Below are 27,893 nucleotides of genomic sequence, written 5' to 3' on the forward strand. Positions count from 1 at the left end.
AGTTTGCCCATCCCTGCTTTAGCCCCATCTCAGCACTCTCTTTCCTTAGTAATGGTGTCACGGAGTCCCTGGGCAATGCTCTGGAACTGCTCCCTACGAAGCCAGTCAGGACTCGAGTGAAGTCTCCTCTCTGAGAGCAGTCTGTCTTCAGGGCAAAAAGCTCCCACAGCTTCCACCTTCCTGGGTCTGACCTTGGAGCATTCAGCATCCTCTGTCCCTCCATGCACTTCCCCCAGCGAGTTCCTGCACCCCAACTTCACAGTCAGATGTGACTCTTAGCCAGCCAGTAAAACAGAGGTTTATTAGATGACAGGAACACTGTCTAAAACAGAGCTTGTAGGTACAAAGAACAGGACCCCTCAGCTGGGTCCATTTTGGGGGCAGTGAGCCAGACAACCACGTCTGCACTTCACTCCACGTCCCCAGCCAGCCCAAACTGACTCCCCCTCCAGCCCCTCCTCCTCTGGGCTTTGTCTCTTTCCTGGGCCAGGAGGTCACCTGATTCCTTTCTTCTCCAACCCTTTAGCTATCACCTTGCAGGGGGGAAGGGCCCAGGCCATCAGTTGCCAGGAGACAGAGTGTCAGCCATTTATGTACACTGGCTCTTTGCACTGCAACAATTACACGCTCTTATCCCACCACCTAGAGACTTAAGAAATGCATAGGAGAAACTGAGGCACCCTACAGTATTCAGAGGAAACATTAAGAACCGTCCCACTTCGTCATAAATGGATGCCTTGTAGCTGGGGTGCTGGGGCTCACATGGGACACCTGTTGACACAGGGTCTCTGGTCTCCCCAAGATCTCAGTCTATGCATAGCCCCCTGCTCCCTGCTGTTTATTCCTTTAGCTTGCATGTTGTTCCCTCCTTGCGTCAGCGAAAGGGGTGGATTGATGCAGACCAACAGTACAATCACCATGTTCTATGTAAACAAGCAATGGGGAGCCTGGTCCTCACTACTCCGCCGAAAAGCAATCCTGCTCTGGGACTTCTGTATCAGCAACTCTATACTTCTGAAAGCAGCCCACCTCCTGGGAGTCCAAATATGCTGGCAGATCCCCTGAGCAGGTTTTTTATTCATCACCACAAGTGTTCCTTTTGCCCAGATGTCGCAAGGTCTATTTTCCAGCTCTACGGAGCTCCCCAAGTGGATCTGTTTGCAACAAAGGACAACACAAAATGTCACCAGTTCTGCTCCAGAGCAGGAGACAGCCCCAGCTCACTGACCAGTTCTTTTCTACTTCCATAATCAGAGAGTCTGCTCTATGCTTTTCTTCCCATCCCTCTTCTGCCCAGAGTTCTGTGCAAGATTAAACAGGACAAGGCCAGTCTTACACTGATCGCCCCTACATGGCCCCCTCAGCACTGGTTTTCATAGCTCGTGGACCTCTCAATCAGTCCCCCACTGTTATTCCCACTTCACACAGACTTAGTTTTGCAGAATCGCAGCCACCTCTTTCACCCCAACCTCCAAGCTCGTCCCCAGAGGGCCTAGAGACTTCATCGCTAACATCGGCGGAGGCATCCTGCTCCAGAGAGTTGCAGGAGGTACTGCTGAAGAGTAGAAAAACATCAACAAGGACAATTTACCTTGCTAAGTGGAAAAGGTTTTCTGTCGGGTCGAGGCTGAAAGGGTTCTCCCCAATCCTTGCATCTATTCAGCATGTGCTGGACTATCTTTTGTATCTGAAATATCCAGGTTTAGTGAGCAGCTCAATTAGTGTACACCGAGCAGCTATATTGGCATTTGATCTGCCTGTGGATAACTACTTCCCTTTTTCCAACCTGATGGCTGTAAGATTTTTAAAGGGCTTGTGTAACCATGCCTCTATGGGACACAACTGAGAATACCAAATTGAGGACAAACTGGTGAGAAATAGGGCAGACACAACCCAAACTTATGCTCAAATAAATTGGTTAGTCTCTAAGGTGCCACAAGTACTCCTTTTCTTTTTGCGAATACAGACTAACACGGCTCTGAAACAACCCAAACTGGTGGTTATTCTCCACAGATAGTCTTATTACACTGAACTACTTCAAACAAATCACTTCTACCTTGTTCAGGCTTACTTTCACAAGCTTTATTTGCCTACAATCCATCATCCAGGAGGAGCCAACTAGGGGGGGGCGCTTTTCTTGACCTGCTGCTCACAAACCGGGTAGAATTAGTGGGGGAAGCAAAAGTGGATGGGAATCTGGGAGGCAGTGACCATGAGTTGGTTGAGTTCAGGATCCTGACGCAGGGAAGAAAGGTAAGCAGCAGGATACGAACCCTGGACTTCAGGAAAGCAGACTTCGACTCCCTCAGGGAACGGATGGCCAGGATCCCCTGGGGGACTAACTTGAAGGGGAAAGGAGTCCAGGAGAGCTGGCTGTATTTCAAGGAATCCCTGTTGAGGTTACAGGGACAAACCATCCCGATGAGTCGAAAGAATAGTAAATATGGCAGGCGACCAGCTTGGCTTAATGGTGAAATCCTAGCGGATCTTAAACATAAAAAAGAGGCTTACAAGCAGTGGAAGGTTGGACATATGACCAGGGAAGAGTATAAAAATATTGCTCGGGCATGTAGGAATGATATCAGGAGGACCAAATCGCACCTAGAGCTGCAGCTAGCCAGAGATGTCAAGAGTAACAAGAAGGGTTTCTTCAGGTATGTTGGCAACAAGAAGAAAGCCAAGGAAAGTGTGGGCCCCTTACTGAATGAGGGAGGCAACCTAGTGACAGAGGATGTGGAAAAAGCTAATGTACTCAATGCTTTTTTTGCCTCTGTTTTCACTAACAAGGTCAGCTCCCAGACTGCTGCGCTGGGCATCGCAAAATGGGGAATAGATGGCCAGCCCTCTGTGGAGATAGAGGTGGTTAGGGACTATTTAGAAAAGCTGGACGTGCACAAGTCCATGGGGCCGGACGAGTTGCATCCGAGAGTGCTGAAGGAACTGGCGGCTGTGATTACAGAGCCATTGGCCATTATCTTTGAAAACTCGTGGCGAACGGGGGAAGTCCCGGATGACTGGAAAAAGGCTAATGTAGTGCCAATCTTTAAAAAAGGGAAGGAGGATGATCCTGGGAACTACAGGCCAGTCAGCCTCACCTCAGTCCCCGGAAAAATCATGGAGCAGGTCCTCAAAGAATCAATCCTGAAGCACTTGCATGAGAGGAAAGTGATCAGGAACAGCCAGCATGGATTCACCAAGGGAAGGTCATGCCTGACTAATCTAATCGCCTTTTATGATGAGATTACTGGTTCTGTGGATGAAGGGAAAGCAGTGGATGTATTGTTTCTTGACTTTAGCAAAGCTTTTGACACGGTCTCCCACAGTATTCTTGTCAGCAAGTTAAGGAAGTATGGGCTGGAAGAATGCACTATAAGGTGGGTAGAAAGCTGGCTAGATTGTCGGGCTCAACGGGTAGTTATCAATGGCTCCATGTCTAGTTGGCAGCTGGTATCAAGTGGAGTGCCCCAAGGGTCGGTCCTGGGGCCGGTTTTGTTCAATATCTTCATAAATGATCTGGAGGATGGTGTGGATTGCACTCTCAGCAAATTTGCGGATGATACTAAACTGGGAGGAGTGGTAGATACGCTGGAGGGGAGGGATAGGATACAGAAGGACCTAGACAAATTGGAGGATTGGGCCAAAAGAAATCTGATGAGGTTCAATAAGGATAAGTGCAGGGTCCTGCACTTAGGATGGAAGAACCCAATGCACAGCTACAGACTAGGGACCGAATGGCTAGGCAGCAGTTCTGCGGAAAAGGACCTAGGGGTGACAGTGGACGAGAAGCTGGATATGAGTCAGCAGTGTGCCCTTGTTGCCAAGAAGGCCAATGGCATTTTGGGATGTATAAGTAGGGGCATAGCGAGCAGATCGAGGGACGTGATCGTTCCCCTCTATTCGACATTGGTGAGGCCTCATCTGGAGTACTGTGTCCAGTTTTGGGCCCCACACTTCAAGAAGGATGTGGATAAATTGGAGAGAGTCCAGCGAAGGGCAACAAAAATGATTAGGGGTCTGGAACACATGAGTTATGAGGAGAGGCTGAGGGAGCTGGGATTGTTTAGCCTGCAGAAGAGAAGAATGAGGGGGGATTTGATAGCTGCTTTCAACTACCTGAAAGGGGGTTCCAAAGAGGATGGCTCTAGACTGTTCTCAATGGTAGCAGATGACAGAACGAGGAGTAATGGTCTCAAGCTGCAGTGGGGGAGGTTTAGATTGGATATTAGGAAAAACTTTTTCACTAAGAGGGTGGTGAAACACTGGAATGCGTTACCTAGGGAGGTGGTAGAATCTCCTTCCTTAGGTTTCAGAGGAACAGCCGTGTTAGTCTGTATTCGCAAAAAGAAAAGGAGTACTTGTGGCACCTTAGAGACTAACCAATTTATTTGAGCATGAGCTTTCGTGAGCCACAGCTCACTTCATCAGAAGTGAGCTGTGGCTCACGAAAGCTCATGCTCAAATAAATTGGTTAGTCTCTAAGGTGCCACAAGTACTCCTTTTCTTTTTTCTCCTTCCTTAGAGGTTTTTAAGGTCAGGCTTGACAAAGCCCTGGCTGGGATGATTTAACTGGGAATTGGTCCTGCTTCGAGCAGGGGGTTGGACTAGATGACCTTCTGGGGTCCCTTCCAACCCTTATATTCTATGATTCTATGATTCTATCCACAAAAAATCTACCCCTTTTTTCCTCAATTAGGACTTTAACCTGACCATCAACCTTAATCCGCTCTAGAGAAACATTTTCCTGATCAACGAGTTCTCCCTGTGCTTCATCTAATTCCAGATTCACTTCTGAGATATTAGACATTTAGAAACTTTATTCACATATAAACTGCTCTTCTGCACAGACAAACAGCTATTTTCCACCTTCTCCAGGTTAGAGAGACCTTTTCCCTGGCAAAAGAAAAACTAGTTAAACACAGGCAACAGTTTAGAATCATATGTTATAAACTGGACTTTCAAGGTGATACCGTTTTTGCTGTTTTTCCATTGCTTTTTTAATTTGGAGCTTAAGTCTGCCATTTTCTTGTTGCATCTGGTGAACCCTCTCTTCAGCTTGTTTAGCTTTCTCTGCAGCTTGCTTTTCTTGCATTCGAAAATATGCCATTCTTTGTACAGGTTCAATACACAGGGCCTGCAGTTTGATTGCTTCTGCTGATGCCTTCTGGCTTATGGTCACTGATCTTTAACCTTTAAAACTCTCAATATCAAAATGCACATTTTGAATAGCATGAGGTTTTGATCCAAAGCTTAATTGACCTGGTTCTGTGGATCATAGAATCATAGAATATCAGGGTTGGAAGGGACCTCAGGAGGTCATCTAGTCCAACCCCCTGCTCAAAGCAGGATCCTGCTGACTACGCCACTGTAACCGTGCCTTTTTGGGTCACAACTGAGAATGCCAAATTCAGGACAAAGTTCTGAGAAATAGGGCAAAAACACCCCAAGACTGGTGGCTAATCCCCCATAGGATATACCAAACCAACAACAAAAGTAAACTTCTGTTTTACAACATTGGCTAACAAGAAGTCATAAAAGCAGTTTCATTAGGCATTTCAGTCCTTGTATTACCACTGAAAACATTAGACTTAGAGATGAGTGGTTCTTTAAAACCAATTTAATCAAATAACAGGTTCTTCTGATCCCAAAGGACCAGCTACAAACCCAGGTCAATATATAACTCAGATCTTACCCAAAAATTTACGCTGATGCCAGTCCTTTAGTATTTAAAAGTTTATTTATAAAAAGAAAGAAAGAGAAAGGTGGGAGTTAAAATGGTTAAAGGAATTAAATACATACTGTAAATTGCAAAGTTTTTGGTTTAGGCTTGTAGCAGTGATGGAATAAACTGCTGCCTTGATAAGTTTCTGGTTGCTTTCAAATCATTGGAAGGACCTCAGTCCCTTGGTTAGAATGCTTCCATTAGTATAAGTTCATAGTTTAGAGGTTTGAGCAGGAAAGAGGCAAAATGGAGGTGTCTCTAGGACACCATGTGGAGGGAAACCCATTGTTTTAAACAAAGACCTTAGCACAGCTAGTGGAAAATTACAGGTAAAAGATGGGAGTTTGGAGTCACGTGGGCAAGTCACCTGTCTATGCCCAGTTTCGCTTAGTTATAGCAGGAAGCCATTACCTATACTTCAGACAGTATGTTTATAGGACAGTCCATTCAGATGGGCGTCTCCCATGGCCCATTGTTAGTTAAGTATTTCTTTATGAGCCACTTAATTTGAATAGTCCCTCCAAGTTGTGCGAGCTAAATACCTTGTGGGGCATTACCCCAGGAGCAAACATTTGAAGTTCAGGTATAGGGCCAATACTTATAACTTCAAATACAAAAAAGATACATGCATGCGGATAGCATAACCATAATGAACAAATCATAACTTTTTCATAGACATCTCACATGCCACATTTTGTACAAGATTTGATGCAAATAAATAATAGTGGTTGCAACAATGATCGATATGGTCATATTTTAATCAGATAATGTCTTAGCTTGGACAGGATGTTTCCACTTATACAGAGCACTATTCCAACATGGAGACTGAACTTAGTCTTAACAAAGCTGATGGGCCTCTTTGAGCCTCTAGCAACCTGCTCTCTGTTACATCTTTCTATGAAGGCAGCATTTTTAATAGCCATTACATCAGCCATGAGAGTAGGGGAGTTGAGGGCATTAATATCACATCCTCCATATACAAGGTTTTTTTACACAGATAAAGTCTGCCTTTGTTCCCATTCAAGGTTCCTTATGAAAATGTTTTCCTCTTTTCATATCAATTTATACACAGATGTTCTTCCCAAAGCCTTATGGTAATTGATAGGAGGCTTATTCCTTCACCCACTTACTTCCCTGGTCCTTCTCACATGAACAGAGAGCAACAATACCCAAAGTCCAAAGGTGCAAACAATTCGATGTTTATTGGGGTGACCTTCCAGCAAGCATGATTCCAGTTTCCTTCCTTAGTGTCCCCCTTCCCAGCTCTGACACCACAGAGCCTTACACCTCTGTCCCTGTTCCCATTCCTGCCCTTAGCCAAACATGATTCCAATTCCCCCACCCCTGATTGATTGCAGACTATATAGTAAAACTTGACTTCTGCTTAGCTATACCTTAACCAATCATTTTACTGAAATTTAACTAACCAATCCTAACATATTGTAACATGATTATTTAACCAATTATATCCCTCCACCTTAATTAGTTTACACCCAGCAAAATTAATTATACAGCTGACAGAAACAATCACAGAACCAGACAGAGATTATACAGACAAACAATGGGGAAATGGGGACTACAGTGATAGAACAAACTCAGAAATGAGGATTTTACATCTCAGCTATTGATAAGTGAGTTCTTGCCAGACAGGATGCTATGAAACTAAGTTTCCTTTTACATCTTCTAGGCACTTCCCTTTCTCTGGAGGCTCAGGACAGGATTGTATTCCTAACAGCCCAATAGCACCTTATTTCAATGTGACTAGTTTGGAATGTGAGGTTCGCTTCCCAGCTTATGGCTGCCTCTGTTGCTTAGCCAAAGGCCTTAGCCTAAGAAGAGGGCCTCAGACTGTCACAGTAAGAGAAAGAAAAGGAGTACTTGTGGCACCTTAGAAACTAACCAATTTATTTGAGCATAAGCTTTCGTGAGCTACAGCTCACTTCATCGGATGCATACTGTGGAAAGTGTAAAAAATCTTTTTATATACACACAAAGCATGAAAAAATACCTCCTCCCACCCCACTCTCCTGCTGGTAATAGCTTATCTAAAGTGATCACTCTCCTTACAATGTGTACGATAATCAAGTTGGGCCATTTCCAGCACAAATCCAGGTTTTCTCACCACCCCCCCCCCCACACACACACACAACCCACTCTCCTGCTGGTAAGTGGGTTTGGGGGGGGGTGTGTGAGAAAACCTGGATTTGTGCTGGAAATGGCCCAACTTGATTATCGTACACATTGTAAGGAGAGTGATCACTTTAGATAAGCTATTACCAGCAGGAGAGTGGGGTGGGAGGAGGTATTTTTTCATGCTTTGTGTGTATATAAAAAGATTTTTTACACTTTCCACAGTATGCATCCGATGAAGTGAGCTGTAGCTCACGAAAGCTTATGCTCAAATAAATTTTTTTTTTGCGAATACAAACTAATACGGCTGTTACTCTGAAACAGTAAGAGAAGGCTCTTACACCAGCAGACAGTGATTTTGAGTCTTTCTTTTATACCTCTATAATTATCCAAGTGATAAGAATACACCTAAATTCTTAGAGTATAGGCCTTTACAGACAGGCCTGAATATCTATATCCTAACAGTAATAAGGGAGAGGAGTTACTGCACACTCTAGACAGAAGAACTTTAAGTGTTTTGGTCTTTGTCTCAATTGTTTTTTGAATTTGAGGACAGAATGAAGGGCAGCCCATTTCCACACAAAGGATTTTTTCATGGATAGCTGGTTGTATTCACCTGTGTTACCAATTGGCTAACATGGAACTGCTGGACAGAGTATTGGGTCATTTAGCTAGATCCCAAGTGGCTTCTGTGGCACTTCTGATTCATGTGCCCATATTAGATGTTTGGCAAGTGCAACCTGTTCTTCCTATCACAAGTTTGCTTCCCATTATACAATCTCAACAATCTAGAGATGATGCTAAATTTGGATGAGTGGTCCTCCAGTCCTTGTTGGAATAGACTGTGAACCCACTTCCACATGGACTGCTTGTGAGTCAACTCCAGTAGAATAGATGTGTGCAATCACTTGAAGAAAAAACAGGTGTGTTACACGTGTCCATTCCATGACCCACCCTCCTTCCCCACTCTTTTGGAGTAATCCCAATAGGAGGGAACTGAAAGGGTCTGGGGCAGCTCAGTCCTTTATGCCCATGCAATGTGCACAAGACAGCAGAGGGCACTCGGGCCACTCTGTCAGGTTCTGCTAAAGGTAAAAACTCTGACAGCTGTGCACGGGAGCACACAAACACCTATAGTGGAATGGGCACATGAAACACATCTTGAAGAGCAACAGTTATGGAAAGCTTAGTCACAGTTTTTAACAGAATGTGGAGAAACTGACTAGGGGAGAGGCTGTTCTAGACTTAATTCTGACAAACAGCGATGAACTGGTTGAGAATTTGAAGGTGGAAGGCAGCTTGGGTGAAAGTGATCATGAAACAATAGAGTTCACAATTCTAAAGAATGGTCAGAGGGAAAACAAAATAAAGACAATGGACTTCAAAAAGGCAGACTTTAGCAAACTCAGAGAATTGGTAGATCCCATGGGAAGCAAGTCTAAGTGGGAGAAAAAGAGTTTAGGAACCTTCAGAGTTGTTTACAGAGATATTATGGGCACAAGAGCAAACTATCCCAGTGCACAGGAAAAATAGGAAGTATGGTAAGAAACCACTCTGGCTTAACCAGGAGATCATCAACCACCTGACACTCAAAAAAGAATCCCACAAAAAGTGGACACTAGGTTAAATTATGAAGGATGCATTAAAAAAAAAACAACACAAGCATGTAGGGATAGAAGTAGAAAGACCAAGGCACAAAACGAGATTAAACTAGCTAGGGACATAAAGGGTAACAAGAAAATTTTTACAACTACATTAGAAGCAAGATGAAGACTAAGGACAGTGTAGGTCCATTACTCAATGAAGTGGGAAAGACAATAACAGAAAATGCAGCAATGCCCAATGACACATCAAAACGTCCTCGTCCCCTGCTCCCGAGGCAGTGGCAGATTTGGAGTTAGTGGGGCTCTGTTTGCAGCTTTATTTTCAGCCTTCCCCTCAGGACACAGCCAAGAAAAAGAACATTCTCTCTTATCTCCCCCCTCCCAATTTTTCATTTTTTTTTAAATCTTCCTCCTATATTATAAGTAATGGGAAGTAAATGAAAATAAAATGAGGTACCTTGATTGGGGCAGGGGGTTGGGGTGCAGGAGAGGGTGCGGCGGTCAGGCTCTGGGAGGGAGCTTGGGTGCTGGGTGTGGGCCCTGGGCTGGGGGTCCGGGTGCGGAAGGGGGTCAGGGTGGTGGTGCTTACCTCATGTTGCACGGCTCCCAAAGCAACCGACACCCCCCACCACCACCACTCTGGCAGCAGCTCCTAGGGGCGAGGGCGGGGGTCTCTGTCCACAGGTGTCACCCCTGCAGCTCCCATTGGCTACAGTTCCCAGCCAATGGGAGCTGCGGAGTCGGCGCTTGGGGCGGGGGCAGCCCACGGTGACACCCCACTAGGGGCCGCAGGGCTACACCGTCCTCTCCGCTCTTCCCAGCCCTGCTCCTACCCACCCGGCGGCTCTCTCCAGCCTCTGCCCCGGAGCCGTTTGCCGCGTTCACGATGAATCAGGACACGATCGCCGGGGGCCAAGCTGGCGCGGACGGGAGGGGCCGAGCGACCCCCGCTCCGCCCGTCTGACTCCCGGGGCCCCCTGCTCCCGCTCCACGGGGGGCGCTGCCTGCGGACCGGCCCCTTCCCGGCTCCTCCCGCCGCGCAGGGGCTCAGCCACGTCTGAAAGCGGCTCATTGTCTGCGCGTCCTCCTCGGCGGCGTCTCCAGCGAGCGGAGGAAGCGGCTGCAGGTACCGGCTGGGCTGGGGTCGTTACGTGGCAAGTTCGCTGGTTCCTAGCGGGGAGCGCGCTCCGTATATTCGAGCCCCCGTTCCTTTCTGGGCTCGCCCCTTGGCCGCTCCATCCCCCTGGCGAGACCCGCCTGACTCTCCCGGAGCCCGGCTCCCCTGCCGCCCGGGGCAGTAGAACTGGCCCCCAGGGAGCCGCCCCCCAGCAACGGGTCCCAGCTCCAATCCCTCCACTGGCATTTGGGGCCAGTTTGGGGGGTAAAGGGGAGTGGAGAGGACGGGCTGAGGGTCAGGGTTCCCAGGGGTTTTTCCTGTTTCTCCATGTAGCTTGTTGTAGCTCTGTGGGCCGCAGGATGTTGGAGAGACAAGGTGGGTGAGGTTTCAGAGTAACAGCCGTGTTAGTCTGTATTCGCAAAAAGAAAAGGAGGACTTGTGGCACCTTAGAGACTAACCAATTTATTTGAGCATGAGCTTTCGTGAGCTACAGCTCACTTCATCGGATGCACATGAAGTGAGCTGTAGCTCACGAAAGCTCATGCTCAAATAAATTGGTTAGTCTCTAAGGTGCCACAAGTCCTCCTTTTCTTTAAGGTGGGTGAGGGAATCTGTTGTATTGGACCAGCTTCTGTGGGGGGAGAGACCAGCTTTCTAGCTCTTCCTCAGGTCTCTGTGTGACTTGTGGCAACTTGTTTGTGCCTCCATTCACTCTCTGTGAAATGGGGATAATGATCCTGTCCTAGTTTGTCCTGTGGGCTGTGACGCAAAATTAATTAATGTCTGAAATGCTTTGTGGTCCTCGGGAGTGAGGTGCTGTGGAGTGCCAAGTATAATCCATCCAATGAAGTGAGCTGTAGCTCATGAAAGCTTATGCTCAAATAAATTGGTTAGTCTCTAAGGTGCCACACGTACTCCTTTTCTTTTTGCAAATACAGATTAACACGGCTGCTACTCTGAAACAAGTATAATAGTAGTACCGACAGGGACCAGCTAGCTCACCTTGTTGGAGTAAGATGGGTCTCTGCTAGGAAGCTTGGAGGAGGCTTTTTTAAAAGGCTTGAAGCCCAACTACTGCCTGTGATTTATTTATGAATTCTAATGGCCCTCACAAGAAACTAATGAGAAAACAATGGGAATGAAATTAAAAACGGACAGAGAGATGGGAAGCACTGGTGTTTCAGCACATCTGCCTAAACTGTAGCAAAACACCATGAAGGAACTCTCTTACTGAAATCTTACCTGGCACAGGCACTCCTTCATGCTTCTAATAAGGCAGATTGACTCTTGTCTGCTTTCTGGCTCTATTGCTGTTCACAAGCTTTGTCAAACCCTTACCATAGCCAAAGGAACAAATTCCCCAAACTCATGCTATACATTTGTTGGTTTTGCCCATCTGTACCTGGGGAGTCAGCATGGTCTAGTTCAGTGGTCCCCAAACTTTTTCTGTCGTGCCCCCTTATCTGTTATGGAATTTGTCTCTCCCTCCTGCTGGGGCTGTGGTCGGAGGATGGGGCCACGACCAGAGGCCAAAGCCAAGGCTGGAGCTGTGATCAGGAGCTGAGGCCGTGGCTGAGAGTGGAGCTGTGACCGGGAGCTCAGGGCTGAGGCCAGAGCTGCAGCTGGAGCTGGGTCCAGGAGGAGGGCCCCCAGGAGCCCCAGACAGATTCCATTACCGGTAAGGGGAGGACATGACCAAAAAAGTTTGCGAACATGGGCAGTGGGTACAATAGACCAGGAAGGAATGCTAAACAATTTTTATAGTGGGGGTGCTGAGAGCCATTGAACCAAACTGTAAAAACTGCATATAATGGAAACCACTTCCAGCCTGGCAGTGCTGCACCACCCCTAGTTCCAGCACCTATGAGGCCAGGGGAGGCTAAGCCTCCCCTAAGCCAAGCCCTGGCCCTGCCATGCTGCGCCCTCTCCACCAAACTGACGTCCAAGCTGGTGGGAGCTCAGCTCCAGCCAGAAGCCAATGGCCCCACACTGGGGCTGGTGCTGGGAGCGGCCGGCGGACTGGTACTAGTACCAACGTTGGGAGTGGCTGGCTGGCTGGCACTGATGTTGGGGGCAGCCCGCAGGCCGATGCTCAACACTGGGGGCGGCAGGGCCAGGGCTCCTCCAGCTGTGCGGGGGGGCGCGCTCGGGGCTCCAGCGGATGCGGGGGCTGGTAGGGGCAGGGCCTTGGGCACAAGGGGTGGGTCTGCATGGCTAGCCTCCCTGAAAAGGGGGGGGCTCATGTACGCCCTATGTTTGGGGGACCATTGAACTAGACCATGCTGACTCCCCATGTGCAGGTGAGCAAAACCAGCAAATGTATGGCATGAGTTTGGGAGAATTTGTTTCTTTGGCTGTGGTAAGGGCTTGAGAAACATTGTGAATAGCAATAGAGATGGAAAGCTGACAAGAGTCAATCTGCCTTATTGAGAGCTTGAAAGTGTGCCTGTTCAGATTTTAGCGGGGCTGGGGCCGGAGCTGGGGTGGGGGCAGAGTGGAGCTGGGGGCAGAGCAAGGGTGGCGCTTCCTCCCGCCTGTCGTGGGAGCTGGCCCAAGCCCCACTGCGCCCCCTCAAACATTCCTCTGCACCCCTCTGGAGGGCAGGGCTTACCCCACAGTTTGGGGACCACTGGTCTAGTTGTTGGAGCACTGGATTGAGACTCAGGAGACCTGGCTTCCATTTCTGCTCTGCCACTGACCTGTTGTGGAAACATGGGTGAGTCACTTCATCTCTCTGTCCCTCTGTTTCCCCTCCCACCTTGTATCTGTAAAACACTCTACATGGATTGTAAACTCTTTGGGACAGGGATTTTTTTATGATGTGTTTGAATAGTGACCAGCACAACTGAGAGTGGGACCTGTAGATATTGTCAGCCCTTTGCCAATCACCAGTAGCGGTTGTTGGGGACCTACAGTTAGCTTCTTGTTGGAGGAGAAATCAATGATGTGGACTTGTATATTCTTGTGTACACCAGTCCTTGAGCACAGTGTTCACATATGACATGCATGAAAACCCTTCTTTCAGAAATTTCATCACAAACTTTAGTGCCTGGTTCCCAAGAAGCAACTCTACCAAAATAATTAACTCTAGGTAGAGAGATTAGCACAGAGAGCAATTTCTCCTATTCTTTGCAAAAGCTCTCCCAAAAGAAATTGCATTACAAAACTAACAACATTACCCCATTTCTGCAAGGACTGCATGCTATTTCTGTGCGAAGAAAAAGAAATTGTAAGAACTTGTGTAACAGCACCATCTGGTGAATCCTGGCATATCAATATAAATAAACAATAAGTATTTAAAAAAATCTTTATATTCAGATGATACGTGATGCTTCTTCTGAGAAACCCACTTTACTTTACTTTGCTACAACTTGTGAAAGAGTTTAGAAATGTATCAAGTTACACAATTAATATGGAGATAGATTTAATGTGGCCTCAAAATAGCATGGCTGGGGAATGCAACTGAAAATAGTACAAATGTTTAAATACCAAGAAATACATATAAATACCAGTAACACCCCAAGATCAATATGTCCACACAACAGCTGGGAGGTATGGTTCCCACCTCAGGTAGATGTATACAAGCTAGCTCTGCTCAAGCTAATAAGCAGTGTGGCTGTGATGGCATGGGCAGCGGCTCAGGCTAGCCAGCTGAGTACTTACCTCAGATGGGGTTGTGTTTAGGTGGTGAGCTTCAGCTGCTGTCTGTGCTGTCAAGCCACGCTGATATATTTAGCTCACTAGCTTGAGCAGAATTAGCAAGTGTACACCACCCACCCCCTCCAAGTGAGGAAATGTATCTTTTGAAAGGAAATCCAGTGAAACGGGTTTGTGGTTGGTTTATGATTTGAAAAAATGAGAATTTATGTAACTTATAAAGTGGTATGGTTATTTCCATAACTCTTTGATGGTGTTGGGTGTATATGTGTATTCCTGGAATAGGCCCCTCTCTGCAAAATAATAGGAGACAAATCTAATGTATTGAAAATGTCTGTTCTACTGAGGTTCTTATTTTTCTTTCATGTGCTTCCTTGCAGTTTATATCATACTTTAGAGATTTTTTTCTCTATTCCAATCTCCTTCATTATACTAATTTTAGTTGTAATTTGTAACAAAAGTTTCAGACAGAAGTATAATTTTTTCAAAAATTTACAATGCCCCTTTAATTGCCACAATAATACATAAAACAAAAGGAGTCTGGGAAGAAGACAAGGCAGACATGTGAATTACAAAAACTAATTATTGACACTAAGTAAAAGTTTTTATACTTATATATTTTACATTTCATATGTGTAAAATTGAACAAAATAGTTTGGGTGTCTATATCAGCAGAGATATATGTGGAAGTTCATAGGAGAGTTAAGGTTGAGAGTCACTTAATCTTTAAAAGATAACAGTTATAAAGACTCTAAAATGAAGACTGTGATTGTCTTGACATTTTCTGTGCTTCATGGAGTTACAGGGTAGGATTGGGGGTCCAAATTTTGGGTCATCTGTGCAAGGGGTTCTCAAGATGCTGTCTCCCCTCCTAAAATTCGTCTTCATATAATCACTTTGTTCTTCTAAATGTTTTTTTGCGCACATCTGGGGCTCAGACTATGGCTCTACTCCTGCCTAAACTGATCTCAACTGGTTGGGATTTATCTCAGCTAGTGCATACTGCCCCTTTGGGGAGCAATACTGAAAAAGTGACTAAAGATCAAGTTTAGAACTTCAGGTCAGCGTGAGCTAACTGATACATCAAAATGTGAAATGCACATGGGCTCAGTAGCCATATGGTTTTCACGCAGTCTGCTGTCTCAGATTTTCTTTACTTTTGTATGCTAACAGTTGAACAGCTTACTCTCTGCAACACCAGATACCCACTCCAAACTTTCTTTTACTCTGTGCTCACTCTTGCACTGCCTTTTTCCCAGTCCATTTACTGCCTGTCTCAGCTCTCTTGCCGATAGACTCACTCTGCAGTCTCCATAAGTCAGAACAAGTTATATCCAACATAGCACATAAATACAAAAAAGAAAAGTCTTTTACAGGAGTCTGTCTGCTGTGAGTTGTATCATTATTATGCCACTGCAGTTGTTACCAAATACTAAACAGCCTTTTCCTCTCCCTTTTCAGTGTATTAGTTGCTTTCTTTCAGCCAGTATGGTGAGACTTCGGCTTTCCAGCACCATTGTTGTAGTTTTCCTTATGATTCAGACTGGATTCTTACTATTTATGTATGCTCGACATAGCAGCTTCATGCCTCAGTCTGAAGAGACGCCATCTCGGGTGCACATCCTTATTCTCTCTTCCTGGAGGTCAGGATCTTCCTTTGTTGGCCAACTGTTTAGCCAACACCCTGATGTCTTCTACCTGATGGAACCTGCCTGGCATGTGTGGGTAACGATGTACCAGAACAGTGCCAAAGTCTTACATATGGCTGTTAGAGACCTAGTCAGGTCTGTCTTCAAGTGTGACATGTCTGTGTTTGATGCCTACATGCCTTGGAAGAGAAACTTGTCCGATCTCTTCCAGTGGGCAGTGAGTCGGGCACTCTGTTCAGCTCCTGCCTGTGATTCCTTTCAACGCACCGACATTACCAATGAAATGGCCTGCAAGACCCTTTGTGGCAAGTACCCATTCAGCAAGGTGGAGGAAGCTTGCAAGACCTACAGCCACATTGTCCTCAAGGAGGTCCGGTTCTTTGATCTGACAGTTCTCTATCCCCTTCTCACTGACCTCTCCCTGAATCTCAAAATCATTCACTTGGTGCGTGATCCCAGAGCTGTTGCCAAGTCACGAGAACAGTCAGTAAAAGCCTTAGCTCGTGACAATGGGATTGTTCTGAGCACCAATGGCACTAAAGTGGAGGATAGCAAATATAAAGTAATGAAGGAAATTTGTAGAAGTCACATCCAGATCTATGAAACAGCTACTCAGAAACCTCCAAGATTTCTAAAAGATCGCTATTTGATGATCCGTTTTGAAGATCTGGTTCAAGATCCCTTATCAGAAATCAGAGACATGTATAAATTTGCAGATCTTAGACTGACCCCCAAACTTGAAAGCTGGATCTATAATATCACACATGGCCAGGGACCAGGAAAGAAAAAGGAAGCCTTCAAAATCACCTCCCGAGATGCAGTTAACGTTTCCCAGGCCTGGAGGAATATTCTTTCCTTCCAAAAAATTAAGAAAGTACAAGAAGTCTGCAAAGGTGCTATAAATATGCTTGGCTATAAACTTCTGGATTCTGAGAAAGAGCAAAAAGATTTGTCATTGGATTTAGTGTTGCCAAGACGAAGAAACCAGTTCAGTTGGTCATCATTCAATCCGAAAAACTAAGACATATTACTTTGAGAGGTTTTTTGGAAATTTTATTTATCTACTGTGCAATGTGCAGGTAGCATGAAAAGATTTGGCTGTCAAATTTAATCCTAGTCCTAGCTGCTATTTTTTTTTTTTTTTCAAGTGATGGAAGGTTTTGTTGGTTTTTTTCTTCAATTTCGCACACTGGAGAATGTGAAGCAAATGAAAAATGCGGCATGAGATTTGTCAGTTTGCAGACTTACAGCTGAGGTGAGCTGTTCTGAACACTGCATTTTGTAAATATTATGTGTTAAACTATATGTCTTTCAAAGGTGAATTAATGGAGATGGAAAATGTCTTTTGTATTTATTAATACTTTAATTTTTAAACCTTGATTAAACTCAGGATAACAACTGATTAAACATTTTAAGGAAATCTCAGCATCATCTCAAAAACAAATGCATGGAAATCAAGATGGCATAAATTCTCTCATGCTTTCTGCATTCTTTTTTTTAGTATCCCCTGATTTGTTATTGTCTTTGTATTCTCCCCCCGACACCCCTCCAAGCTATTTTGCAGCTCTGTGTTTTTTGAAAACTTGTCTGAATCTTTTTGTGATTTAATTTTCATTAGTGCAGATCATCCTGGGAAACCCCAGAGAACTGGGGTTACTTCTAAAAATGACCTATCTTTGGGTCAGCTGTGAAATCCTGAATTATTCTGTCAATAGATTTACCTGTGCTCTGATCTGAATGGCAGAGTTCTCACCAGCTGTTTGGTTAAGGCACTGGAGTAGAGCTTTTGCACTGGAGTATGGAATCTAAAAACAGAAAATAGAAGTAGAAAATTAGAATGAGGGAATCATCGTGGTAGTAGCCTGTTCAGAAGAATATGCTCTGTAACTCCATGACACACACAACAGGAACAGACCTGCTTCTACAGTCTGTAATTTACAGCTTTTTTTAAATCAAATTCTAGTTGTTGTACTGAAGAGTCAATTATTAATGAAATTCACCACAGCAAATATGTCTGCCTTTGAAGCTTGTCTGTTATTTATACTTCTGTATGCAATTCTTGAAGGAACAAATCTTGAAGCAGAAATAAAGACTAATTTTAAACTCTTCATCTGAAGAAAGGCATTAAATCATCTAACATTTAATCAGTTTTGGATACACAGTTAATATTAATTGAGGGAAATCATTTAACTTAATTTTGGAAGTGGTTTGGGCAAAATCTCAACTAAGTATATGTTAGGGCTGTCAAACTATTAAAAACATTAATCGCAAGATTAAAAAATAATCATGATTAATTGCACAGTTAAGCTGTAATAGAATACTATTTATTTAAATATTTTGGATGTTTTTCTACATTTTCAAATACATTGATTTCAATTACCACCCAGAATACAAAGTGCACAGTGCTCACTTTATTATTTTGGATTACAAATATTTGCACTGTAAAAACATAAGAAATAGTATTTTTCAATTCACCTCATACAAGTACTGTTGTGCAATCTCTTTATAGTAAAAGTGCAACTCACAAATGTAAATTTTTTTTTACATAACTGCACTCAAAAATAAAATAATGCGAAACTTTAGAGCCTACAAGTCCACTCAGTCCTACTTCTTGTTCAGCCAATCACGAAGACAAACAAGTTTGTTTACATTTACGGGAGATAATGCTGCCCGCTTCTTATTTACAATGTCACCTGAAAGTGAGAACAGGCGTTCGCATGGCACAGTTGTAGCGGTGCTGCAAGGTATTTACGTGCCAGATACGCTAAACATTTGGATGCCCCTTCATGCTTCAACCACTATTCCAGAGGACATGCTTCCATGTTGATTATGGGTTCTTCTTGATTACAATCCAAAGCAGTGCAGACTGACGCATGTTCATTTTCATCATCTGAGTCAGATGCCACCAGCAGTAAGTTGATTTTATTTTTTGAGGGTTCGGGTTCTGTAGTTACTGCATCAGAGTGTTACTCTTTTAAGACTTCTGACAGCATGTTTCACACCTCATCTCTCTCAGATTTTGGAAGGCACTTCAGATTCTAAAATCTTGAGTCAAGTGCTGTAGCTACCTTTAGAAATCTCACATTGGTACTGTGACATTGCACCCCATATTCTTCATAATGATATTATTTGGATATTGTAATAGCATAATTATGATGCATTTTATGCAAGACGGGTCATGTGAGCTGCCATTGGAAAAGTTATGATTTACTGAATATGATTACCCTATTTGTATGCATGTATTATTTTGTATCTGTATTTCAGATGTAGTTACACCTCAGTAATGCCCACTAGACAAGATGCTTTCAGCCTAGATAATTGGTTGGGAAGGGCCTATTCAGGACAATGAGCCATTAGGGAAAACAATAGGCCTTAGGAGAAGCTTATCTCCTACCTGGTGATGAGTCTTCCTGAGAACACTCCAAACAGCCTGTAAGTGAAGCTGCTATGACTCTACAAGGACAGGTGATCAGGCCACAATGATGCTGGACTCCATCTTGGGATGTCAGTATTTTTCCACAGACTGGTCTGGGAATCAAGCTTTGGAACAAAAGGTTCCCGCCATATGTAAAAGCTATATAAGGAAGAGAGTGACATCATCTGTGGTTCTTCACTCCTCACACGAGGACTCCTGGAAACACCTGAGGAACAAAGACTGAACTGGGGAAAGTGCTGGACACAGGCTAAAGAGATTTCTAGCCTGTGTATGAAACACCTGGGATTCCAAGCTGTAAAGCAAGTGCAGCTTGCCCTGTAAGAATCTGCAGCCTGCTTGTATCCTCTCCTAGGGTGAGAATCTGCTAATTTATATCCAGTTTATCTAGTATATTAAGTGTAGTTTGCGTTTTTGTTTATTTGCTAGATAATCTGCTTTGCTCTATTTGCTATCCCTTATAATCACTTAAAATCTATCTTTTGTAGTTAATAAACTTGTTTTGCTTTATCTAAATCAGTGAGTTGGAGTGAAGTGTATGGGAATCATAGTTCAAGGGGCAAAGGCTGTTGCATACTCCTCTCCACACTGAGGGAGGGGGGTGAACGTTGTGAGTCTACGCTGTACAGTTCCCTGTGCAGTGCAAGATGGTATAATTTTGGGTTTATACTCCAGAGCGGGTGTGAGCATGTGGAGCTGGGAGTTGCCTTGTCTGTAGCCTTCCTATGCAGGGTCTGGTCAGAGAGCCTGCATGTAACTGCAGCTGGGTGTGTCCCTAGCTGTAGGAATGCTGGTAAAAGTGCAGACTGGAGGGCTTTGCAGCTTGTCACAGCACTACAGTGTGAGAGGGAACCCAGGCTGGTGGATCAGTGAGCTCAGTGGTACCCCAGTTCCAGGTGGCACCCCAGGGGGAATCTGTCACAGATACCACCTTTGCGTTTTGTCAAATCTGCAGTGAAAGTGTTCTTAAATCGAACAACATGTGCTGGATCATCGTCTGAGACTGCCATAACATGACATGGCAGAATGAATGTAAAATCACAGAGCAAGAGACCATTCTCCTCCCAAGGAGTTGTCACAAATTTAATTAATGCATCTTTTTTTTTTTTAATGAGCATCATCAGCATTGAACTATGTCCTGTGAAATGGTGGCCGAAGCATGAAGGGACATACAAATGTTTAGTATATCTGGGACATAAATACCTTGCAACATCTGCTACAACATCCCATGCGAATGTCTGTTCTCACTTTCAGGTGACATTGTAAATAAGAAGCGGGCAGCATTATCTCCCATAAATGTAAACAAACTGGTTTGTCTTCGCGATTTGCTGAACAAAAAGTAGGACTGAGTGGACTTGTAGGCTCTAAAGTTTTACGTTAACATAAGAACATAAGAATGGCCATACTGGGTCAGACCAAAGGTCCATTCAGCCCAGTATCCTGTCTACCAACAGTGGCCAATGCCAGGTGCCCCGGGGGGAGTGAACCTAACAGGTAATGATCAGGTGATCTCTCTCCTTCCATCCATCTCCACCCTCTGACAAACAGAGACTAGGGACACCATTCCTTACCCATCCTTGCTAATAGCCATTAATGGACTTAACCTCCATGAATTTATCTAGTTCTCTTTTAAACGCTGTTATAGTCCTAGCCTTCACAACCTCCTCAGGCAAGGAGTTCCACAGGTTGACTGTACGCTGTGTGAAGAACAACTTTCTTTTATTTGTTTTAAACCTGCTGCCCATTAATTTCATTTGGTGGCCCCTAGTTCTTATGTTATGGGAACAAGTAAATAACTTGTCCTTATTCACTTTCTCCACACCACTCATGATTTTATATACCTCTATCATATCCCCCCTTAGTCTCCTCTTTTCCAAGCTGAAAAGTCCTAGCCTCTTTAATCTGTCCTCATATGGGACCCATTCCAAACCCCTAATCATTTTATTTGCCCTTTTCTGAACCTTTTCTAATGCCAATATATCTTTTTTGAGATGAGGGGACCACATCTGTATGCAGTACTCAGGATGTGGGTGTACCATGGATTTATATAAGGGCAATAAGATATTCTCCATCTTATCCCTTTTTTAATGATTCCTAACATCCCATTTGCTTTTTTGACTGCCTTTTTTTTCAGTCTGGTGGAAATTCTTTAGTATGCTACGGTTTGTTAAATATTAACGTCAATGGCTCAGAGAGCACCCACAGCTGATTTTTCTTAAACTGTTGCCTGGATCTTATCTGGGCTTGTGGATTTAAAATGTTTAACTTTAGGAGTTGCTGTTTAATATGCTGCCTAGTTACTTTTGGAATATAAAGTACTTAATTTCCTTTGTTAATTATATTATTCTATATTGCAAAGAGAGTCTTCTGAAGCCTCACATTGCCCTGCTTCACAATAGATTAATAGATTCCAAGGCCAGAAGGGAACATTGCAATCATCTAGGCCAGCATTACTCAAACTGGGGTCCATGGACCCTTGGGCATCTGCAAGGGTACTCCAGGGGGTCCATGGGCCCTGCTGATCAACTCTTCCCTCCCAGTGCCTTCTGCATGCCGCGGAACAGCTTTCAGGCTGTTCCTGAGCCTTGAAAACCCATCTTCTTCCTTCACCCACATAGCTCACAATCTACGGCAGCGGTTCTCAACCAGGGATCCGGGGTCCCCTGGGAGGGCCGCAAGCAGGTTTCTGGGGGGCTGTCAAGCAGGACCCATGTTAGACTCACTGGGGCCCATGGCAGAAAGCTGAAGTGCTGTGTGCAGGGCTAAAGCCCAGGTCCCTGGGAGGAAGAGGGGCGATGGGGTGCTCAGGGGAGGGAACAGAAAGAGGCGGGGAAGAGGAGGGGCAGGGGTGGGGCCTTTGGGGAATGGGTGCAGTTGGGGCAGGCCCTGGGCCTGAGCAGGGGCCTTGAGGGTCCACAGCAAAATTTTAAATCAAAATGGGGGTCCTCGGGTTACTAAAGTTTGAGAACCGCTGATCTAGGCTGTCCTCCTGTACAACACAGTCCAGAGACCTGCCCCAAAATAATTTCTAGAGCAGATCTTTTAGGAAAATATCCAGTGTTTATGTAAAAATTGTCAGTGCTGGAGAATCTACCACAACCCTTGGTAGATTGTTCCAGTGGCTAATTACTCTCACTTTAAAAAGATTATGCCTTATTTCAGGTCTGAATTTGTCTATCTTCAGGTTTCAGCCATTGGGTTGTATTATACCTTTGCTTTGATAGATTGAAGAGCCTACTATCAAATACTTGTTCTCCACATAGATGCTTATAGTCTGTAATCAAGTTACCCCTTAACCTTCTCTTTGTTAAGCTAAGTAGGTTGAGCTCCTTGAGTCTGTATCAGGATAAGGCAGGCTTTCTGATCCTTTAGATCCTTCTGATCCTTTAGTGCCTCCAACATGGCTCTTCTCTGAACCCTCTCCAGTTGATCAACATCCTTCTTGAATTGGGGACATCACAACTGGACATAGTATTCTAGCAGCGATCACACGAGTGCCAAATACAGAGGTAAAATAACCTTGCCACTCCTACTCAGGATTCCCTGTCTATACATTCAAGGATCACATTAGCCCTTTTGGACACAGCTTCACACTGGGAGCTCATGTTCAGGTGGTTATCCACTGTGATTCCAAAATCTTTTTCAGAGTCTCTGCTTTCTCAGGATAGAGTCTCCACATCCTGTAAGTATGGCCCACATTCTTTGTTCCTGGATATATACATTATATTAACCTTATTAAAACAGGTCATTGTCATGTTTCTGTCCTGGTAAATTAAAAACTTAACAGAACCCCCATATCTCTCCAGTGCTTTTTAGGGTGAGTCTCCAAGGCAATGAGAGACACCCAGTGGCTGTGCTTTAGGGTTAGTGTGCAGACACACAGTTTTAGGATGAGCACCTGAGATAAAAGTTTTTAAGGAGAGCACATGTGGTGGGGAGGGTTAATGTCAATGCACAATTTTATTGTATGTCTCACACTATCTTGTTTTTCTGCACATTTAGCATGTGAATATTTCCTTTGTTAAAAATGTCTGCCTTTTCTCATTACTGACAATGATTAAAGCCAAGAATTGAATTGGTTGGCAGCTGGTATCAAGTGGAGTGCCCCAAGGGTCGGTCCTGGGGCCGGTTTTGTTCAATATCTTCATAAATGATCTGGAGGATGGTGTGGATTGCACTCTCAGCAAATTTGCGGATGATACTAAACTGGGAGGAGTGGTAGATACGCTGGAGGGGAGGGATAGGATACAGAAGGACCTAGACAAATTGGAGGATTGGGCCAAAAGAAATCTGATGAGGTTCAATAAGGATAAGTGCAGGGTCCTGCACTTAGGACGGAAGAACCCAATGCACAGCTACAGACTAGGGACCGAATGGCTAGGCAGCAGTTCTGCGGAAAAGGACCTAGGGGTGACAGTGGACGAGAAGCTGGATATGAGTCAGCAGTGTGCCCTTGTTGCCAAGAAGGCCAATGGCATTTTGGGATGTATAAGTAGGGGCATAGCGAGCAGATCGAGGGACGTGATCGTTCCCCTCTATTCGACATTGGTGAGGCCTCATCTGGAGTACTGTGTCCAGTTTTGGGTTCCACACTAGAAGAAGGATGTGGATAAACTGGAGAGAGTCCAGCGAAGGGCAACAAAAATGATTAGGGGTCTGGAACACATGAGTTATGAGGAGAGGCTGAGGGAGCTGGGATTGTTTAGCCTGCAGAAGAGAAGAATGAGGGGGGATTTGATAGCTGCTTTCAACTACCTGAAAGGGGGTTCCAAAGAGGATGGCTCTAGACTGTTCTCAATGGTAGCAGATGACAGAACGAGGAGTAATGGTCTCAAGCTGCAGTGGGGGAGGTTTAGATTGGATATTAGGAAAAACTTTTTCACTAAGAGGGTGGTGAAACACTGGAATGCGTTACCTAGGGAGGTGGTAGAATCTCCTTCCTTAGAGGTTTTTAAGGTCAGGCTCGACAAAGCCCTGGCTGGGATGATTTAACTGGGAATTGGTCCTGCTTCGAGCAGGGAGTTGGACTAGATGACCTTCTGGGGTCCCTTCCAACCCTTATATTCTATGATTCTATGAAATACTCAAAATAACTTGCAATTCTATTTGATCTTTAGATGTAGACGTGAGGCTGAGACTAAAGATGTAACCAACTTCCTTTGTTTTCAGAAACAGAAGCCAGACTTCTCTAAAAAAAGGTGGCTGCCGATTCATAGGTGGGAAACTATAAGAAGATGGGGGATGTACAGAGCAGGTGGTGACTAAGGGGTTGCAATTGGAAGTGGGAAACATGCGGGAAGATGAGGTACAGAGGGATATGGGGAGCACACAGTGGCTATGGCGAACCTAGAATGCAGAATGGAGGGTTAAGATTAGGTTTAGAAATTGTGCTTAAATTAGGGTTAAGGGTTAGAATTTATAGTTGGGTTCAAGTTACGGTTTACCCCTAGAGTGAGGGTTAGGGTTAGTTGGGATTTAGGAGCTAAGGGGTTAGATTATAAGGGTAAGGTTTAGGGTGAATGGTAGTGATTAGTTTAGGGTTTAGTTCTAGTGAGAGGATGGGAGTGCAGGGTAGGGATTAGGTTAAAGGATTACAGTTATAGCTAGATTTCATAGATTTATAAGATCAGAAGGCACCATTGTGATCATCTAATTTGACTTCCTGCATAACAGAGCATAAGGTTTCCTTGAATTAATTCCTGCTCTCAGTCTACTAGCTGTGGTAGAACTAATGAGCGTATCTTTTAGAAACACATCTAATCTAAATTTAAAAGACAGTGATGGAGAATCTACCACATCTCTTGATAAGTGGTTACAATAGTTAATCACCCTCACTGTGAAAAATGTGTACCATTATTTCTAGTCTGAAATTGTCTAGCTTCATCTTCCAGCCATTATCAGACCTTTATCTGCTAGCCTGAAGAGCCTTCAATTACCAAATTTCTGTTCTCCAAAGATATTCTGAGTATCACAGCTAAATGCAAAGTGGAACAGATTGTTAGCATAAATAGTTAGCACAATCTGTTCCCGCTTGCATTTAGCAGTGACACTCGGAGTACCTTTCGCAGAGCTGAAGAGCTCTGTGTGGTTCAAAAGCTTGTCTGTCTCACCAACAGAAGTTGGTCCAATAAAAGATATCACCTCACCCACCATGTCTCTGTTCTCCAAGTAGGTACTTATAGATTGTGATTAAGTGAGTCCTTAACCTTCTCTTTTTGATAAATTGAGCTCCTTGAGTTTTCCAATCCTTTAACTGTTCCAATGGATTTTCTCTCTATCATCTCCAATTTATCAACATCCTTCTTGAAGTGTAGATACCAGAACTGGACACAGTAGTCACTGTTGCACAGATTTACAGAGAGATAATATAACCTCCTTATTCCTACTTGCTATTTCCCTGTTTATACATCCAAAGGTTGCATTAACCCATTTGGCCACAGCACTGCACTGGGAGATCATGTTCAGCTGTTTATCTACCCCCAAAATCTGTTTGTGTCACTGCTTCCCAGGGTAGAGTGCCCCATCCTGTAAGTATGGCCTCCTCCTCATGCTCCTACTTGTTGAGCAGGATGTAAAGCAGTCTGGTTATCACTATCCTTTTGGAATCAGAACCCTCTGCACACAGCACCAGGGGTGGCATGGACAGGATGTGTGGAGGAGTACAAAATCGTTTATGCAATCTTTATGCTGGGACTGGTTGAGTGGGGCCAATGGGCCATGGAAGCTATAGAGTTTGGGCCCTGTCACATGACAGAATCCCCTCCTGGTGGTAAGATGATATGGATGTGGTGAAAGAGACAAGAGGCATTCAGCCTGTTTGTATTTTAATCCCTTCGCTTGTGATTGGCTGATGGACACAGAGAGCTAGTGTAGGTTGCTTGTTTACGCCAGGTGCTTGTTGGGTGAGCAGCATTCTATAGTTAGCTGCCTGCTTATGCTGCAGGCTTCTCAGTGTGGTAGTGGCTCCTTTATCTCCTTTTATTGAGGGACTTCTCTGGGGAGTCCTGGCCTTGAGAGAAGGGTACACTAAGGATATGCCTACACTCCCCGACTGGATAGACATGCTAGCTCTGCTTGAGTAGTGCATGAAAACTAACAGTTAATCTAGGGGTAGCATGCACAGCAGCTCAGGCTAACCGCCTGAGTACAATCCTGCCCAGATGCCCCTACATTCTCAGGCAGCTACCCAAGCCACTGTCCCTGCTACCCCTGGCTATGCTGCTATTTTTTGCACACTAGGTTGTGCAGAGCTAGTGTGACACACACTTCCAGGTTGTGGGCAAGGCCTGCCGACAGGCTTACTAGGAAGAAGTGCAGGGAGGTGGCAGCAAGGAATCTGGCAGAGCAAACCTTGACTGCCTGTTCTAGGTCCTTGGGCTGCAGCAGCCCAGTTTAGAGATTGTCCCTGAGTTCCCCTACCAGCCACTTGTAAGGTGGTGTGAAGCCTCTAAGAAGGAGACAAGGATGACAGAACCCTGAGAGAAGGGAGTACTACCACTGGGTTTAGAATTGAGGGCAACAAACCAAACAGAGTATCAAATACAAACAGTATCTTATCCTGGAACAAGTGGAACTAAAACATGACCTGGCTGGAGAGCCAAGTCTCGAGAAACACTGCAGGACCGGAGCAACAGTTTCCAGTGGGGGTGCAGAAGGAGGAAACTCAACTACACCTAGGCATGAGGGAGCATGCCTATGGTGAGTCCACACTTCTGTAGGGAATAAAATTGACAATAGTATTTGGAAAATAATTTTCTAGACAGGCATTTGTCTAATGGTTGTGAACCAAATGGATTACACTCACTGTGCATGCATGGACACAATAACCAAGAGGGTTTGTAGCCAGCCATGACTCACTGGACTTATGTGGCTCGAGGGGCCATGTTATGGCCATTGACCTTAGAAATACCCAGGCACTGTATGTTCAAACCCAACCCTTGACAGAAAGCTGAAAAAGAATGGTAGGCATGTTGCTACAATCTGCCTGTGTCAAAGGGTGTGTTTTTAATGTATTTATTATTTTGGAAATATTTTATCTGAGTACACCAGAAAATTTACAAGCCACTCAAAGTATTTTCTAAAAGCAAAAAATTACACTCACAAATGCTTGCTGGACGTGGAGAGGGAAACAGGTGGTGGAGGAGAGGGGGGAAACAAAGGAGGTTCAGAGGCTGCAGCAAAGGGGTTAGGGGTTGGGGTTAAGGGGTAGGGTCATGATCGGGGTGGGGGGTTAGGGTTCAGGGTGAGGGTTACGGTTAAGGGGTAGGGTCAGTGTCGGGGGTGAGATTTAGGGCTAGGGGTTAGGGGCAGGGGTAGGGTTGGTAAGGGGTTAGGGGTAGGGTTGGGATTAGGTTCAGGATAGTTTTGCGTTAGGGTTTAGGGAAGGGTTAGGGTTAGGGGTTAGGGTTAGGGGGTAGGGTTAGAGGGTTAGGGGTCAGGGTCAGGGTCAAGGTCTGGGTCAGGTTTAGGGGTTAGGGTTAGGAGTTAGGGTTTAGGGGTCAGGATCAGGTTTAGGGTTAGGGTTTAGGGTGAGGGTTAGGGTTTAGGGTTAGGGATAGGGTTAGGGTTTAGGGTTAGGGGCTTA

The 27,893-nt window shown here is 44.8% G+C and overlaps 1 protein-coding gene and 1 long non-coding RNA gene across 4 annotated transcripts; one reads left to right on the top strand and one right to left on the bottom strand.

Annotated features, from left to right (window-relative positions):
- Window positions 1-280: 280 nt before the first annotated feature.
- LOC125620555 (uncharacterized) lies at window positions 281-10,148 on the bottom strand. The gene is made up of 2 exons (XR_007352270.2): window positions 10,043-10,148; window positions 281-1,154 (listed from the first exon to the last, which is right to left on the bottom strand). It is a non-coding gene; the product is annotated as an uncharacterized LOC125620555 (long non-coding RNA).
- Window positions 10,149-10,293: 145 nt separating this feature from the next.
- Window positions 10,294-17,984, top strand: LOC125620551 (carbohydrate sulfotransferase 5-like). Of its 3 annotated transcripts, XM_048816393.2 has the most exons (3): window positions 10,565-10,579; window positions 13,175-13,286; window positions 15,689-17,984. In XM_048816393.2, exon 3 carries the CDS (start codon window positions 15,716-15,718, stop codon window positions 16,895-16,897), a length of 1,182 nt encoding a protein of 393 aa, XP_048672350.2. In that variant the 5' UTR covers window positions 10,565-10,579; window positions 13,175-13,286; window positions 15,689-15,715; the 3' UTR covers window positions 16,898-17,984. The 3 variants fall into 3 exon arrangements, with proteins under 3 accessions (XP_048672349.2, XP_048672350.2, XP_048672351.2); XM_048816392.2 differs by lacking the exon at window positions 13,175-13,286 and having other exon boundaries at window positions 10,294-10,579; XM_048816394.2 differs by lacking the exons at window positions 10,565-10,579; window positions 13,175-13,286 and adding an exon at window positions 11,131-12,248.
- The last annotated feature ends 9,909 nt before the right edge of the window (window positions 17,985-27,893 follow it).

The sequence above is a fragment of the Caretta caretta genome, chromosome 12 (assembly GCF_965140235.1).
Source record: "Caretta caretta isolate rCarCar2 chromosome 12, rCarCar1.hap1, whole genome shotgun sequence".
Taxonomy (NCBI): domain Eukaryota; kingdom Metazoa; phylum Chordata; order Testudines; family Cheloniidae; genus Caretta; species Caretta caretta.